Source organism: Elephantulus edwardii, unplaced genomic scaffold (assembly GCF_000299155.1).
Source record: "Elephantulus edwardii isolate Elephantulus edwardi_28Jun2011 unplaced genomic scaffold, EleEdw1.0 scaffold00118, whole genome shotgun sequence".
Lineage (NCBI taxonomy): Eukaryota > Metazoa > Chordata > Mammalia > Macroscelidea > Macroscelididae > Elephantulus > Elephantulus edwardii.
In genome coordinates, this window is record NW_006399868.1 from 8,531,434 (window position 1) to 8,548,052 (window position 16,619).

General features: G+C 45.6%; 1 protein-coding gene across 1 annotated transcript in view; it reads right to left on the bottom strand.

Moving 5' to 3' along the window:
- The window catches only part of RTTN (rotatin), a 118,691-nt gene that overhangs the window by 26,237 nt on the left and 75,835 nt on the right, over positions 1-16,619 (bottom strand). Inside the window, exons 33-35 of the mRNA XM_006892745.1 lie at positions 12,894-13,083; positions 10,364-10,455; positions 1,152-1,248 (exon numbers count right to left, since the gene is read on the bottom strand). Coding sequence (XP_006892807.1) covers positions 1,152-1,248; positions 10,364-10,455; positions 12,894-13,083 — 379 coding nt within the window. The remainder of the gene's footprint in view (positions 1-1,151; positions 1,249-10,363; positions 10,456-12,893; positions 13,084-16,619) is intronic.

A 16,619-nucleotide genomic window follows, 5' to 3' on the forward strand; every position in this document is an offset into this window, starting at 1 on the left:
GAGAGAGAGTGTGTGTATGTGTGTGCGACATGCGTGCCCATGTGTGCGCACACACTCCTGTCCAGGGCGAGGGCAGAACCAGAAGGGCCAGGGCAGACGTGCTTGGTGGTCGAGCACTCAGACAAGAAGGGACAATGACATGGCCCACGATCCTTTCTCTGAAACCAGGCAGGTTTCAGAATTCAAAACGTTTCGACATTCGGAGGAATCAAAGATATGCCAGCTATTAGTTAATGCTTCACGGGTCTTAATGAAACAAATGCTCTGTAATGTACGCCATGCGCGAACCCCAGTGAGGTGGGCGCAGAAATAGCAAGCTGACCCTGTCCAGCAAGCTGATCAGGACGGAGGCCAGACGTCCTCCGCTCGGGCCAGTCTGCACGGAGTTGGGAGGAAATGCCCCTTTCAGAGCCCTTGGGGCTTCACAGTGGAGGACATGAGACCGTGGCCAGTGTCCCTAGCAATTTCTATCAGGGTCCTTAAAGCAGGTTAATCTGCTCGACTGCCTCACTCCTTCCTTTTTAAAAGAAAACTCCTGTTTTAAATAAACTCAGATGTGTCAACGTTCATAAGAGCTCAGAGAATTCCCACATACCTGCATGCAGATCCTGTGACCCTTACCATGTTCCACACCTTAACTAGTCACCTACAGCTCTGCCTTCTGGGCTGACTGCAAAGGGCAGACATAAAGGTCTTCCACCCTGGACGGTTTTGTGAAAACGGCAATGTTCACTCGTAGAACCACAACACAGCGATCCAAGTTAAGTAAGAACGTGGGGGGCGACTTACCCTCTAACCTGCGGCCCTTCCACCAACATAACATCTGATTTTAAACGAAGCCCAGCCCAAGACAACTCTGACTGCTGTCATTTTCAAGGCGGATCCAGTAGCAACTGTAGTGAATATCCCTCGATTCTCAATTCCCAAACTCCAAACAGCCAACAGCCAAGCATAACTAATAAAGAGCCATGTGACAGCCACGCCTGGATGTGGAGGTCAAGACCCACTTATATAGTTAAGAGTATCTGTTCTGTTGACTCCCTGCTCTGTGACTTAGTTCACGTCTTCCCTGCACATTTCTGTTCTGAATCCCTTCCAGAAAGAATGAGTCCCTTTCTTTTGAGGTGAAAAGGGTTTTCTGAAAAGGATACCTGGAAGCACAAACTGGTCGTGTGAGACATCGGACGTAAGTGTCGTGGCTGACGGCACCGGTGGCTGTAACTCAGCATGTCCCCCTGAAGGTGTCACCTACGAAATCAGTAAGGGAAGGTGTCACTCATGTCACGGCACGAAAAATGAAGCTCAAGCAATATGCCCACCCGACACCCTTCAGCAAGGACAGTGTCACAAAGACGCCAGCACGATTTCTTTAATTTCACTCTGAAATGCCAAGAGTTCCTGAATGTCATCGTTTCCTTCTCTCCTTATGATCTGTTACTGGGGACCTAAATCCGTAATCCAAAGGCACAACGAGTTACCTGGAGGCTCAGGTAGGATTTTACGGTTCTGAGAAGACCTGTTCCCTCTTACCGTCCCCACGTCAGGAAGGCTCCACACCCCACTTTATAATGCACGAGGGTTCGACATACAACTCTCTTTTCTATGACATACAACTTTAGCCACAATTCATTGTGTTGAGATATTTTGCATTTCTTGACTGATAATAAAGGCTTTTAAAATAAAGTTTCAAATGGTGTAGAAAAATTTAATAGTGCCAATAAAAAAAATTACAGGAGTAGTAAAAGGAGGTCCTACACTTCCAGTCATTTCAAGACCAACTGTGGCAAAATGAAAACAAAAATAAATAAGCAGTACTCTGACAACGTGCTTCAGAGTAGGGCACTTTTAAAATCACTGGCAATAAGAGAGATGCAAATCAAAACCACAATGTGAGACCATCTCACCCCAGCAGCAGTGGCAAAGCGTAGGCAGGGCTGCAAATAATAAATGTTGGAGAGGATGTGACAAGAAAGGAACTCTTGTACTATTGGTGGGATTGTAAAATGGTACAACCACTCAGGAAGGCAGTTTGACGCCGCCTCAAAAAGCTGAACATAGAAATGCCATATGACCCGGCTATTCCACTGCCTGGAATATACTCCGAGAAAATGTAAACTGAGGCACAAACAGAGACTTGGACACCAATGTTCATAGCAGCGTTATTCACCATCACAAGAACATTGAAATAGCCCAAATGCCCAACCACAATGGAATGGATTGAGAAATTATGGTACATTCAGACAATGGAATATTACGCAGCACGCAGGAGCAATGATTTTGTGAATTGCTATCTAACCTAGGAAGGACTGGAGAGCATTATGCTGAGTCAACCACTTAGTCTCATAAAGACAAATACTGTGTAAGAGCATTATTGCAGAACGAGTACGAGGATCCTGGGAATAGGGGGCTTAATCATAGGGTCACACAATCTGATGGTTGGAGGGAGGAGTGGGTATAGGAAAGGGGAACAATTTGGTGTGAAAAACAATGTATATGAATGAACTTTGTAAGTAAACCAGTATAAAATTTTTTAAAAAACCCATAAACTCAAAAGAAACTCTGCCGAAAACAGCACAATTTTACCTGTAGGTTGAGAGCTGAGCAGCCTAGGGGTCTCCAGGTGGATGGGAGGCACCTCCCCATGAAATGGCCCCATCTGGACTGGCCAGATACCACTTTTCTAGGCCACTGATTTATTCTCTCTGGGAGAGAAGCACCTCTCATGCCTGAACACCTCCACGCACAGGGCAGGAGCAGACAACGTAACTTATGAATCGACCCGGCCCCACACTATCTGGCTCACAACACCTGCATATTTCCATGTATATACCAGCTGTGAATGCAGGGTACACTGGACCTGGAAGTAAATGAACACACAATTTTTTAAATCCCTCTTTCAACTTCACACTTGCTGATCATCTCTCTTCTCTTCAAGTAAAGGTGACAGAGTCACAAGAAATGAGAGGAGAAAGCTTTAACTAAGAAATGCAAACCAGGTCAATTCCACTCTAACAAAGCACTCAAAGAAACATGCCATCAGTAATGACCTTACTGATCTTAGGGAAGGCAAGAAGAACGTATTAGTGAGAATATGGTAACGGTACTTAAAGCCACTGTCTAACAACAGGCTTGAATCTGCTTATGAAAACTGAAGAAAAAAAACAACTTCCTACAATGTGTTTATAAACAGATTTGATAACTAAAGCAGCTTTCTGAGACATGCTTCACTGTACGACAAGCAACTTAAATTAGAAGCCTTTTGTATAGCAAAACAACAGCAGTCATTTACCATATTAAACGAAAACCAGACTGCAAATCACAGACAATTCTTGACATATAAACAAAATGCATCAATGTTCAGAAACACTGCTTTCTATAATCTGTCTACAGAAATAAAGATTTTATGGGACATTTAAAATTTTTTGAACATTAATTCAGGGCTTGGCTATTTCAGCTGTCACAATGGGCTTTATGATACTCTCCACTTTCTCTCCTCAAAATTAGTTTCAGTGCTTAAATAGGCAATTCAGTCAAAAAAAAAAAAAAGAACAAAGGAAGGGAAAGGATTTGTAGTATGAAAAGACAAGGTACCAAGCTGCTCCTGAGTTAAAAGTGAGGCACAATGAGTTGGAAAGATTTGTAGGGAGCCCAGGCCCAGGCGTTTATGTTTACAGATGATCCTGTATTCCACACACTCAAGAGAATAAACAATAACCCACAGTTTATACCAATAATTATACTCAAAACAGAGTTAGGTCAGACAGTCTTCGTGGGCAGAGAGGTACAATGTGCATCATCTACACGGCAGAGGCGTGATGTGTGCGTCTACACCAGGAGCTAGGCAGAGTCCCGCTGGGATACTGAGAGTCTAAGTTCACCAGAGTTCTCTTCCCCACCCTCTGGGAGCCTCGTAACCTCCAGCGAAAGACTTAAATTCTCCAAGAAGGTGCTTCTTCCTTTTTCAAAATGTCCCTCCCCAAAACTGGGGCCGATTTTCAGAATTAAGTCCTTCTTAGTATTTAAGGCAACAGATTGCAAATTACTGGTGTGGCCATCTGAGTGCCGGAGCTTGAAACACTGGCTCAAGGCTCACATCAAAGATTACTACTTAACACGATTGCATTTCTATCAAGATTCAAGAAATGATGTGTTAGTGGAAAAAAAATGTGAAAATACTCAAATCTACTTTACATAGTACAGTATGGCTATCTATTTATCAAAAGTGCGGAGATCCTGGTTCAAAATGGACTTTTAAAAGAAGAATCTTTTAAATTATTATTAGAAGATAATAAGGGCTATAAAAATGTAAGTTAGTTGAAAAATCCTCAAAGTGATCACAAAGCAGAGGAAAAGAAACATTGTCACTTACTCTTAGCCCAGTGGGTAAGGAGATGCATTGCCAACCCCCGGGCTAGTGGTTCAATCCCCGGGGCTAGTGGTTCAACCCCCAGGCTGGTGGTTCAACCCCCGGGCTAGTGGTTCAATCCCCCGAGCTGGTGGTTCAACCCCCGGGCTGGTGGTTCAAGCCCTGGGCTGGTGGTTCAACCCCCGGGGGGCTGGTGGTTCAACCCCCGGGGGGCTGGTGGTTCAACCCGCAGGCTGGTGGTTCAACCCCCGGGCTGGTGGTTCAACCCCCGGGGGGGCTGGTGGTTCAACCCCCGGGGGGGCTGGTGGTTCAACCCGCGGGCTGGTGGTTGGAGAAAGCTGGGCAGTCTCCTCCCATGTGATCTACGGTCTCTGAAAACCTGCTGCGGGTCAGCCAGGTGTCACTGCCATTCACGGCACACAACAGTCACTGTCAAAAGCGCAAATGTTGACAAATTACAAAACAGGACAATTATATACAAAACAAGAATATTCTGCTATCACCTGCCATGGTACTCATTCAAACGCTACAGTCCTAGGATGACAGAAACACACGTATCCCAGGTATTACTGAATCGACAGCTAAGCCCTGTTAACGTGAGTATTAAATCTGTGCACAGCCAACAAAGATAATGGGAATTTCATCACGATGCAGGTCTGTGTTTAGCACATTAAGAACACTGCATCATGACAACTTGCACGTGAACCCTGCCACACAGCCCTCTGTCTGGAAAAGGGAGGAAATCCCACTTCCACTTGGACAAGCGGGGCTCAACAAGCACCAAGCGGCTGCCTCGCCCAGTGGACTGTGGCGCTGTTAACGCCACATCGCCGCACATAGGACCTCATTTGGGGCTCACATCTCCCTCTTACTGACCCTGGTGAACCTGCCTCTCAAGTGCAAGTTCATGGCAAGAGCTGGTGATGCTTCAAAGAGGAGGAAAGCGATGAGTGGAAATGACAGCGCGCCGGGAGAGGCGTGTGCTGCTCTGTCTGGTGAGAGGGAGCAAAGTGGTGGCTCCAGTACCAACGTGGAAAGGCTGCACTAAGTCAATTAGCAGGTCAAAGTCAGCACAAAACACCCACTGCTCACAAACCTCCCCTGAGGCTTGTTGTCCAAGGAGCCGACCGCAGTGAGAGGCCCGCTGCTCCTGTTCCTCAAGCCCCGGCTCCCCAGCACCAGACCCCACCTTCAGCAGCCGCCACCCCTCATCACCTGCCAATCATCAATGTCTCCACACCGTTACCTCAGGAATGCACCTTCCAGCGTGTAAGACGGCGATGGAGCAAGAGTGCTGACCTTTAATCACAATCTCTTCCTTACATCTGTACCAAAACTGTTTTAAGAACTCTGTAACCTTCGTTCTTTTTAGGATGGGATGCTCCCACACACATTTTCTCCCGCTTCAGTACAGAACCTTACATAAACCCAAGACTCAAAGCCATCAGGTCAATGCTGACACACAGTGTGGCTCCACCTGGCTTCTGACGCTGTAAATCTTAACAGACAGAGGAAGACTACTTATTATGCTCATTGCTGTTGTTATATGCCATCAAGTACAACTTACAGCGACTCTATCGACAGCCAGCCTGAGCCCTGTCCTACCCTGTGTCATCCTTACATTTCTGATATATTTCACCTCACTCCTGCAGCCATCGTGTCAATCCATGTTGTTGAAGGTCTTCCTCTATTTCGCTGACCCTCCAACGTTCCTAGCATGATGTCCTTTTCCAAGGAATAGTTTCTCCTAACTCCATGTCAAAGTACTTATAACGAAGCTTTGCCATCCTTGCCTCCACGGGGCCTGTCCCTTCTCTGAGACATCTGTGTTTTCTCTCTTGGCAGTCCCCCCCAAAACTCAGCCCTCTTCTCCAACACAACTCAAAGGCATCAATTTTTCTCGTCATTCTTTCTGTCTAGCCCTCAGATGCAAGGGACTGAAAAGTCTTTGCCTTGAATAAGGTGTAAACTTGGTCTTTAAGCTGACATCATTGCTCTTCAGAACTTTGGAGAGGTTCCTGACAGTAAATTTTCCCATAAAAGTATGTCATGACTTCTATTATTATTTTATTCACGGTACAATCACATGTGAGGAATTCTGGGGAGAAAATTGTTTAATTATTAACCAGAAAAATAAACAGCTGAAGCCCACCAGGCCCCACTCAGAGATGTGGTGGTCTGCTACCATAACAACATTAGGCTTGGTTTCTTTATTCTCATTTATGTTTTAGGGTGTTCAGAGGAGATTCTTAGCTATTTAATATACACCCACAAAACCACGGTCCATGGTCATGGAGTTGCGTCCGACGCAGAGTAAACCTGTCAGGTGTCCCAGGCTGTAAATCTTTATGAAAGGAGCCTACCCATCTGTCTCCTCCAGAGCAGCGGGAGGGATTTGAACAGTTGATCTGTTGGTTAGCAGTGCAACACATAATTCACTAAGTCCTTATTGTTCTCTGCATATGCACTGGAAGGTAAAATAGAATTTCAGGAAGTGAAAATGTGATTTCAGAAAGAAAAACCATGCTTCCGGCCTGACTCCTCCCACCCCAAGGACAGACAGTGACCTAAAAGAGGTAGCCACAAGTTCAACGCCAGGGGCACCGACACGTTACTCTAGCTGTTAATTTACAAAACTTAAGCTTCCAAGTCTTACAAAGCTTGCCAAACAAACCAACCTCGTAGCCATTAGAAAACACCGTTACAGTCCCTAATACGGCTTTAACAGCAGGGGATGGACGATACAGCAACAGCACAATACGTCTTATGACCCAAAGCAAAAGATAATACTTTCCTTAGAAAGACAAGAAGGAAGGAGAACAAATCAATCAACAGACCACGTCTTCTTTCAATTCCAGGAGATAAACTAAAAGACGACAGGAATCCACAGATAAGCTTATTTGCAAGATTTAAATCCACTCAGTTTACATTTTAATTTGTAGCTTCAATCTTTTCCTTATCCTTTTTTAAAAATTAAATTTAATAAAGTTTACAGAGATTTAGGGTTTCCAGTCACTCACTGTTGCACTTTTCCCCCTACCCATCCTCTCCTCCCCAGTGCACTTTTCTCCTTGATGAGTAAAGGAGAAACTCTTTCATTGCTATGCAGTCCTTCCCCCCAAGTCCACTGCACTGTGCAGCTTTCATTCTGGTGAGAAAGTATTATTGGTTAGAGCCTCCCAACTTAGGCATAAAGCAATACTGATATAAAGAGTAAATTCTCAACAATTAAAAAACATGTATATATATGGTTACACAAATATACCCCTAGCCATGCATGCGTATGGGTACTACGTTGTTACATATGTGTTCACAGACAGAGATATATGTATAGGCATGTCACATATAGGGGGTGTGTGTGCATGTATGTTCATACAGACAGTAAGTTATATAAGGGATGATGTTACAGATACTTCTCGGTATCTTATGAGATTGATCTTCTGAGTGCAAAAACTTAAAAACAGGCTCATGGGACAATTCCACTTCACTGGCCTGACCTGACCAGAAAATATCAAGAAAATCTCCACATCTCAGTGCAGAGGGTAGTGTCCATGGTCTGAAAAGCTTGTGAATGGTCATCTTACATAGATGTTAGAAGAAAAGAAAAAGGCACAAAGACTCAGAGCAGAACTTAATCCACAGGACTAGCTGTCCACACTAGCCCAGCTTCACCACCCGGAGTTCAGGAGAACAGGATGGTGCCGCGTCCACTGTGGACTGCTCTGACCAGGGCCACGCAGACAGATCCCGAGAGATGGGGGAATGTGGAACCCCCGTCCTCCAAGAACCCACGGTCAGTCAACTCTGTCTCATGGTGCTGTGGTGACTGCCGAGTCGGCATGAGCCCACAGCTGACCCTACAGAGGGTTTTCAGCGCTGTCACACTGCACGGGAGACTGACCATCCTTCTGCAGAGTAGCCAGGGGATGTGAACCCCGTGCCTTCGGGTTGGCAATACGGCTCCTGACCACTGGGCCAGGAGAGCTTCAGAAGACTTAGGGTTCAGTTCTCCCCAAACCCTTGCTAATGTGCTCTGTGTGTGTGTACCATCAAATCAGATGGGACTGGTACAGGAGGAGATCGTCCCATGTGGTGGGTTCGAGCCGCACACCTCTGGGATTGCAGTGCAGCTCTTTTTCTTTTTTTATAACTGTTGTGTTTAAGGTAAAAGTTTACATGCTGGAGTTAGTTCTCACGCAAGCATCTGTACACAAACTCTTCAGTGATACTGGTTCCATCTGCACATCTGGCCATCATTTCCGTCATTCTGCCACAAACTCTTCAGTGATACTGGTTCCGTCTGCACATCTGGCCATCATTTCCGTCATTCTGCTTCAGGTGCACCATTTCTGGGACCCTGGTTCCCCGGGTCCCTTCCTTCTCATCTCCATTTTACAGTAACTGTTTTGGGTTTTTTTTTGTTTTTTTAAATTTTATTATTTTTGTGTGAGTGTACCGTCAAATCAGATCTGACTGGTACAGGAGGAGATTGCTCCTCCTTCCCCGGCAGAGCATCTGGTGGATTCAAACCGTGTACCTCTGGGATTGGAGTTGCAGCTTCTTGCCACTAGGCCACCAGAGCTCCCCTTCCATGTTACAGTAACTGTTGACCATTTCATCACTGACGGATGATTTTTAAAAGGTTATGTGCTTCATTTTATGAGCCCATATGTCATTTAGCTAAAAGATGACTGGCCCCCCAGGCAACCTCAACTAAGTTAAAAGAGTATCTCAGAGTGACAGTCTTGAGGGATTATCTGGTCCCAACTAGTTTTGCAGGTCAGGACATGTGAAGGATTTTACCTGTGTTCCACATTTATCAGATGCGCCGGTGGTGCTAAATGTTAAACATCAAGCTGTCGACTGAAAAGCTAGCAGTTCAAATACGTGGGAGGGATTCCGAGTTCCGTTTCAGACCATCACAGCAAAGCAAGTCACATTCCATTTTCAGTTTCTTAGAGCATATAGTTACGTTTACACAAGAATGTTGCTGTTTCTGTTCCTGCACGCTGTCCAGGCAGGGCTGACTCCTAACTGGCCCTCCAGGGGATTTCAGAAGCAGTCCATCAACAGGAGGAGACTGCCAATCCTTCTCCCCCAGAGCAGCTGGTGAATTCGAACCACCTGCCTTTGGGATTGCGGTGCAGCTCCTAACATTTGAGAAACCACAAAAAGTAAATCACATATAATGAAAGAAATTGAATTTTCAGTCAAAAGACTAGAAAATTCAAAGAGAATGTTCAGCAAAGACTAGAAAGAAGAACTCCCCTATCTCCAGGTTGGAAAGGAAAGCACGCCACTTGCTGGAACTGGGTCATCTTCCCACCCACCCAAGGTCAGGTCATGCTTGCAGCACTAACCACGACCGTCCTAACCTCCAAGAAAAAGGAGTTTAAAAATACGGCAAAGTTGTTTCAGCTTGTGAGACGTAATTCTCATGGCCTTACAATTATTTATTGTTTTCTGCTTTTGCTCAGGGAAGAAGAGGGGTCAAACCACTGCCATCCTAGTATTTCTTACAACACAATGACTATCTCAAAACTTTCCAAGTCAAACACAATAGTTGTCTGGCTGAGAATAAACAACGGTGTGTGTTTATAAAACCTCCAAAATCTGGTATGAATTCATTATTTAAAAGTTCTTTGTGTCTCAAACAATTCCTAATGTTCCAGCCTCTTGCAGTGTGGTGAGGACGACAACACAGAACACTCTCGGCTGGCCTGTGTGCGCAAAAGGTGACGTCTCTCAGCCACACGTACACGCAGGACAGCACAGAGCGAGTGCAGGGGCTTCTGCGCCATCGCCTCGTTAGTGGGGGTGGACGGTGCAGACCTTGACGATGAGCACATAATGAAACATCGCCGACAAATACCTGGCAGGGCTCTGTGCAGTCACCCAGCATGAACCCGCTTGGCATTCATACCCGCGACTTCACGCCCAGCCCGACCATGTGCCCGCAGGCAGACACCGAAGCACTAACGCGTCCCCCAGGAGTACCATTGTTTCCGAGGTGGATAGGGAGCTTGGGTCCTGATCTTGACTGGACAGCGGAGTCGGGGTCCTCCAGAACTTGAAGGAGTCGTCCAGACCTGGGGGGACAGCAGAATGGTTAACACGGGCACTCTCCTGAAGCAATTACAGGAAAAGACTTACGAAACCAACAAAAACAAAACACAAAGTCGGACCAGTGCTCACTGCTCTTCATTTACAAGCAGAGCTTGGTTTACAGACTTTATATATACATTCCAAAACGAAACCCCTGCTCTCCAGCCAATTCCCTCACACAGTCACCCTCGATCGGGTTCCAGGGCTGTTTATAGAAACGTTTACAGAAGAAGACCCGTCTTCCTCCTGCAGGGCAGCTGTGTTCACAGGCCTGCCGTGAGCCACAGCTGACTCAACAGCACAATAACAACAGATTATCAACACTGGAGCTCTTGTGGCACATTACGCAGGGCACTACAGTGCTGACCAAATACCACCCTTCCCTGGTGGTTCAAATCCAGGCTCTGTAGGAGAAAGACAGGCCCCCTCCAGTGTGACTTACAGAGAAAATCTGGAGAGGGTCAGCAAGAAGTCAGCCTCAACTTGGTAACAATGAGTTGGGTTTTGATCCTGTAATTAGGCAGTTTTAGTGGTGTAGTGTGTTACGTGCTGCACTGTTAACCGCAAGGTTGGCAGTTTGAATCCAGTAGCTACTTTTTGGGAGACAGGTGGGCAGTAATCTCCGTGAAAGACTGAAAGCTCTGGACACTTGAAGGAGGACGGCTGCGAGTCAGAACCAGTCTGTCATCAGAGGGCTTGATCTTTTGGTTCACAGCATAAATAAGAGTTGGTGGTACGTTAGTTAAAGCACTCATTCTCACCAAAGCACTATGAGAAAAAGATGGGGCTGCCATCGGTCCTACAATGTTGCTATGAGTTGAAATTGCCTTGATGGTAATGTGTCTGTCTGATGTCTCAAAAAAGAACGTATTTAATGGTGAAACAGAAGAGCAGGAGAGCTATTCTTCTTAAGTCAGGACTACAAAGAGGGCTGGTAGTTTTCTCCAGACTTGTTACCCAACCCTACGTAGTAGATCTAGCCAAGAGAATCAATCTAGAAACAGAATATAAAGGCATTCTCACCAAATAAGAGACCCAAAGGCACACATCAATATAAATGAGTAAAAAGGGGAAAAGGAAACTCTTTGAGTGGAAAATAAATGTAGATGAAATGAAGAATTAGGAAATTCACCATTTGCCAACTGATATAAAAACTGATTTGGGCAAGAACCATCAACAGGTGCTAAAACTAATTGGAGGCAGCTGGGGGGAGCCTCAGCACGTTCACACAGCTTTCGTGTCACCGCACAGGGGACACAGCGGCTTGAGAGCTGACTGAAGCCACGCTAACGTAGGGCTGTGGCCTCGGCATGTCCTAATCTGAAGCACAGAGAAAGGCTCGGCACTGCTTCCGAGGTGTTCCTGCCAGGAGTTCACACCTGACCAGGACCGTGAGGAACCATCAGATATACTCAGCTGTGCAGAGAGGGACTCAGGAACCGTTCAGAAAAGAGAGCCAAACGGGACCCATGATCCTGGTTTGCCTTTGTAGGCAGAAAACATTTCAACCAAGGCTGAAAGAGGCTGGAAAAGGCCGCACGATTCAGAGCTGCTCCCTCGACAGCTGTAGCTCAGAAGCGGTGGCTTCATTTTTCAGGAAATTCCCACTTAAGAACTTGAAGGTAAAAGAGTTTCATGTTGCTACTGACTCTTAAGGAGTTCATTAAAAACCCATGGCCGTTTAACACATACATGTCGTTGTTGTCGATTGCCATCGAGTAGGGCATGTCTCATAGTGACCCTATGAACAAAAGACCTGAGGCCTTTCTATAACTATCGTCATTTCTCCCAAGTTCACAGTTTCCAGAGGCACGTGGTTTAGGAAGGGGATGCCACTCCTGCTTCCAGACCTGAATTAATCTGGGAACAAATAAATTAATTTCATTTCTACCTCCATTCATCCATGTACATGATGGAGGAGGTGCAAAGACAAAAAATTATTAACATTTGAAAAATAGTAATTTGAAAAAGAAAGGAGGTCCAAGAAATCTCTGTCTCTTTTTAAAACTACTTTTCACAACTGTGAAATTATGGCAAATATTTTAAGTTTACTTTTAAGTCGATACTTTATCATTACAAGGCATATTATTACTAAAGTACTGTTTGTCACCAGCAGACAGGCAATGTTTAGTGAATGAGGAACACAGAAATGGACATAAGATGTGAGTACAACTGCTCAGAATAAACAAACAACAGAGGAAGATGACGTGCAGAAAACCTACCCTGACGACACAGCGATGATCTCTGGGTGGGAGAACCAGGGTGAACATGTAACGACACAACAATAACCTCCAGGGGGCACAACCAGGGTGAACATCTTTTTTCTGTATACTTTTCATTTGTTTTAAATATTCTGTATAAGTAAAGTTTTAAACCATCATTACATTTTACGGAAATGAAAATGTTGACACAGCGCACTTACTGTTTGAACTAGTGCTGTCTGAGCGCTGACCCAGCGGCGAGCCGTCCAGATCGAAGGTGCAGCGCCCCAGGAAGCAATGCCGAACCATCTGGTCCAGGTGCTCATAGAAGTGGCAGTGGTACAGAAGGGCCTGTAGAGCAGGCTTTCCTACAAGCGACAGGCCTGAGTCCTCGTCATGGACACAGGGGCCCTGCAGGGATGGGGGGGCAGGAGAAAGACTGATTCAGGTACAATTTCCCATGAAAGATCCACATCGCTCCACAGTCCCCCCAAAACAAGCAAACTCCAGAAACCAGCTCGCCTCCTCCCTCCTGTATGTCCAGAGCTCCGAGCGGCCTGGCCTGGGCCTGCTCCTCAGTCCCGCTCTCACGACTGCCTGAGTCCTGGAGCGTGGGGCCTGGCCCACGAGCTCCCAGAGCCCTTTAGTTCAAATGTTCCCTGGAAAAGGCCCGGCTTTACCCAGACCAGCATGATCCTGTGGCACAAGCACAACAGAAGCAATACTTCCAGCCTACAGAACAGAGTGAGAGGGAAAGTACTAGAATATCGGAGATGGGGCAGTCCAGAATTTAGGTCCAAAACCTTTTCTTGTACCTGTCATTAAGCTATATAAAGTGAAAAAAAAAATTTTAAAAAAAAAAAACCAAAACTATAGAAAGTGAAAGAGCTCATTAATAACCACAGTAAAACATAATCAATAATGTAATTGTCAGTGGACTACCTGCTTTTTTCATCCCCCAACCCTCCTCTTGACAAGTTTTATATCTGTACATATACACACAGAGCACAGAAAATTAAAAATGAACATGACAGGAGCAGTGCCAACAAGCAATGTATAGTCAAAAAGTATCCAAAGTTTCCTTCAACTCTAAATTGTAGTTGGGATCCCAGAGGTGCATGGTTCGAATCCACCAGATGCTCTGCCGGGGAAGGAGGGACAATCTCCTCCTCTACCAGTCAGATCTGATTTGACGGTACAAGCACACAAAAATAATAAAATAAAAAAATAAATTGTAGTTGGCTCTTTTCTTAACCCTCCCTATCAGCAAGGGAACATGAACATTAAAACTTTCTATTCAGGCCCATAATGTAAGTCACAAGTTAACAAGTCTTTGCATTATCACTTGTTTTTTTAAGGTATTCTTCTCATTAAATCTTAGCTTCAGTAAATGTTTTATGTTTAGTAGTTTGCATTGGGAAAGTCTGCTGTCAGGGACCTCTCGAGAGTACTGAAAAGCCATGATGTCAGTCTGGAGACTAAGGTGGACCTAATACAGGCCATGGTCTTCACAATTACTTGCTATGCATCAGAGAACTGGACAATAACTAAGGATGAAAAAAAAAAACCAAAAAAAAAAAAAACTAAGGATGAAAGAAGAAGGATTGATGCTTTTGAGTTGTGGTGCTGGAGAAGACTGTTGGACATACTATGGGTTTCCAGGAGAACAAACAGGTCTGTCCTAGAGAAAGTGAAACTAGGCTGCTCCTTGGAGGCAAGGATTATGAGGATTTCTCACATACTTCGAGCACATGGCCAGGAGGGACCAGTCCCTGGAGAAGGACATCATGCTTGGAAGGGTGGAGGGACAGCGTAGGAGAGAAAGGCCCCAGAGGAGATGGACTGACTCAGTGACTGAAGAAACGGGATTAGGCCTGTTGGAGACAATGAGGTTGGTTCAGGACAGGGCAGGGTTCAGAGCTAGTGTACATAAGGTCGCTATGAGTCGCCGGTAACTCGACGGCACAAAATAACAACAACAGTTTTCTGTTGGTACCGTGTTCTACATGGTGAATGTACGCTTCATGAATAAAGTGATTTTATCTTAGAAATAAGACTGACACAGATGTTGCTGCTGAAACTATAAATGTCAAAGTCTGGGAGAAGCCGGTAAACCAGGGAAGGACCACACACGGCCCACGATCCCACCTTCTTGTTCACTAACCACGGCTGCTCAGGTATTGTACTCCTTTAACACATTACTTTATTCACTCTAGAGTCATGCAATTTACCCCAAACCACAGAGCCAAGGCTAACATTATCGTTTTTTTGTCAAAAATATCATTCTTTAATACACAAGAGCACACCAAACATACAAAGAGAATGAGAAGAGTTGCTTAACATCACAACATGAACGCCTGATTGTAATAATAGGGGGAAAATTAACAATCTATAACAACGTTCAAGCCAGAAGCCAAGAGGGAATTCACTTCTCACTTTTCCTCGATGCCCAGATTCAATCCAGCAACAAAATCCACAATATCTATTCCTAGATTGTCCATCGGAGCCTAGTGCATTGGGAGCTGGACTCCATATCAAAAGGTCAATAACTTGAACTTAGCAGCTACTCCATGGAATAAGAACGTGGGAACCTGCTTCTCTAAAGGCTTCCAGCCTCCAAGTGCCCAGGGGCAGTTCTCTCCTGTCCCACAGGGTTGCAATGAGTCAGAATGGATCAAGGGAAGCGAATGGCCTTCTGCAATTCACTCACCCACTTCTCATCCCAGGACTCGAATCCAGGCAGGGAGCTTCTCCTGCCTACGTTCCGGTCCCAACTCCTGGATGATCCCACCTCTGTCCCTCACACCCTGAAGCATCATTCCAATACAGTGAGTAGCTCAGGTGTTCTCCTCACTAGCTCAGATCTGGCCTCTTCCTGCACTTTCCAGAGACAAGCCAGCAAGATCCAAATCCCTAAGCAGGTCCCCTGCACAGTCTGCAATCTGATGAACCCCACTGAGATTTTAGTACCATGTAGTGTCTATCTTAATAGTCCATTTTTATAAGATACCATTAATTTTAAAAGTTTTTACAAAACTACAGGGTTGATGGAAATGTGAACTGCACAGTCCTGGAGAAAGCAAATCAGGGGCATCTACTGATGAAGACTAAGACTATTTTCCGTACAGATCAAACCAGAAGAAATGAAAGCTGCATTACAGAGAGACATAACAGAGGGATGAGAGATTATGAAGGCTGAAAATTAATAATGATCGTCAACTCATCAGGCAAGGACACGTGATTGATGGGGATTTTTGTGGAGTTCTACATAGTGGTTGTTTTTTATTTAAATGAATTGATTGTATTAAAAGTTTAGGTAAACTTTCACCCAGGATTGCTGGGAGGAGAGAGAAGGGACAAGCTGTGGAAACACATAAACCCCAGCCCAAGCGTACACCCAGCTGTGCGTGCACCAACCCGCATGCACTTGGACGTGTGTGTGCCTGACTGAGCATGCTCCGCTGGGAACTGAAGACACACTGAAGGATGCAGCCTGACGGAAGTGTGCACGCTACTCCCACGGTCCCGGAATCGTGCTGAATCCTCCCTCCTCCATGGGGACAGGACCCTGTTAGAACCCCATCTCCAGTTTGTTATGCTGGCAAGTCATCTGAGTAGAGAAAGGGAGGGACAGGACCCTCACGGGCACCCCAACCCATCTTTTAAATAGGGAGGTGGTGAGAGGCAGGACCCATGGTGGATGGAACCAGAAACAGCGGAATGACCGGTGGACAAGGCCCACACACAGCAATGTGCACACGTGCTAAAGCTGGAGGTGGAACCCAGCGCACAGTCGGCCACAGACGTAACACAGATACGTGCTACCAACACTAGAGGTACGGAGCCCCATAAAGAATCAACTACGAGCTTCAAGCTTCGTCTTACAGACTTTGGGCATGTTGCTAGGAGAGGCTACTCCTTGGACAGGGACATCATGCTTAGAAAGG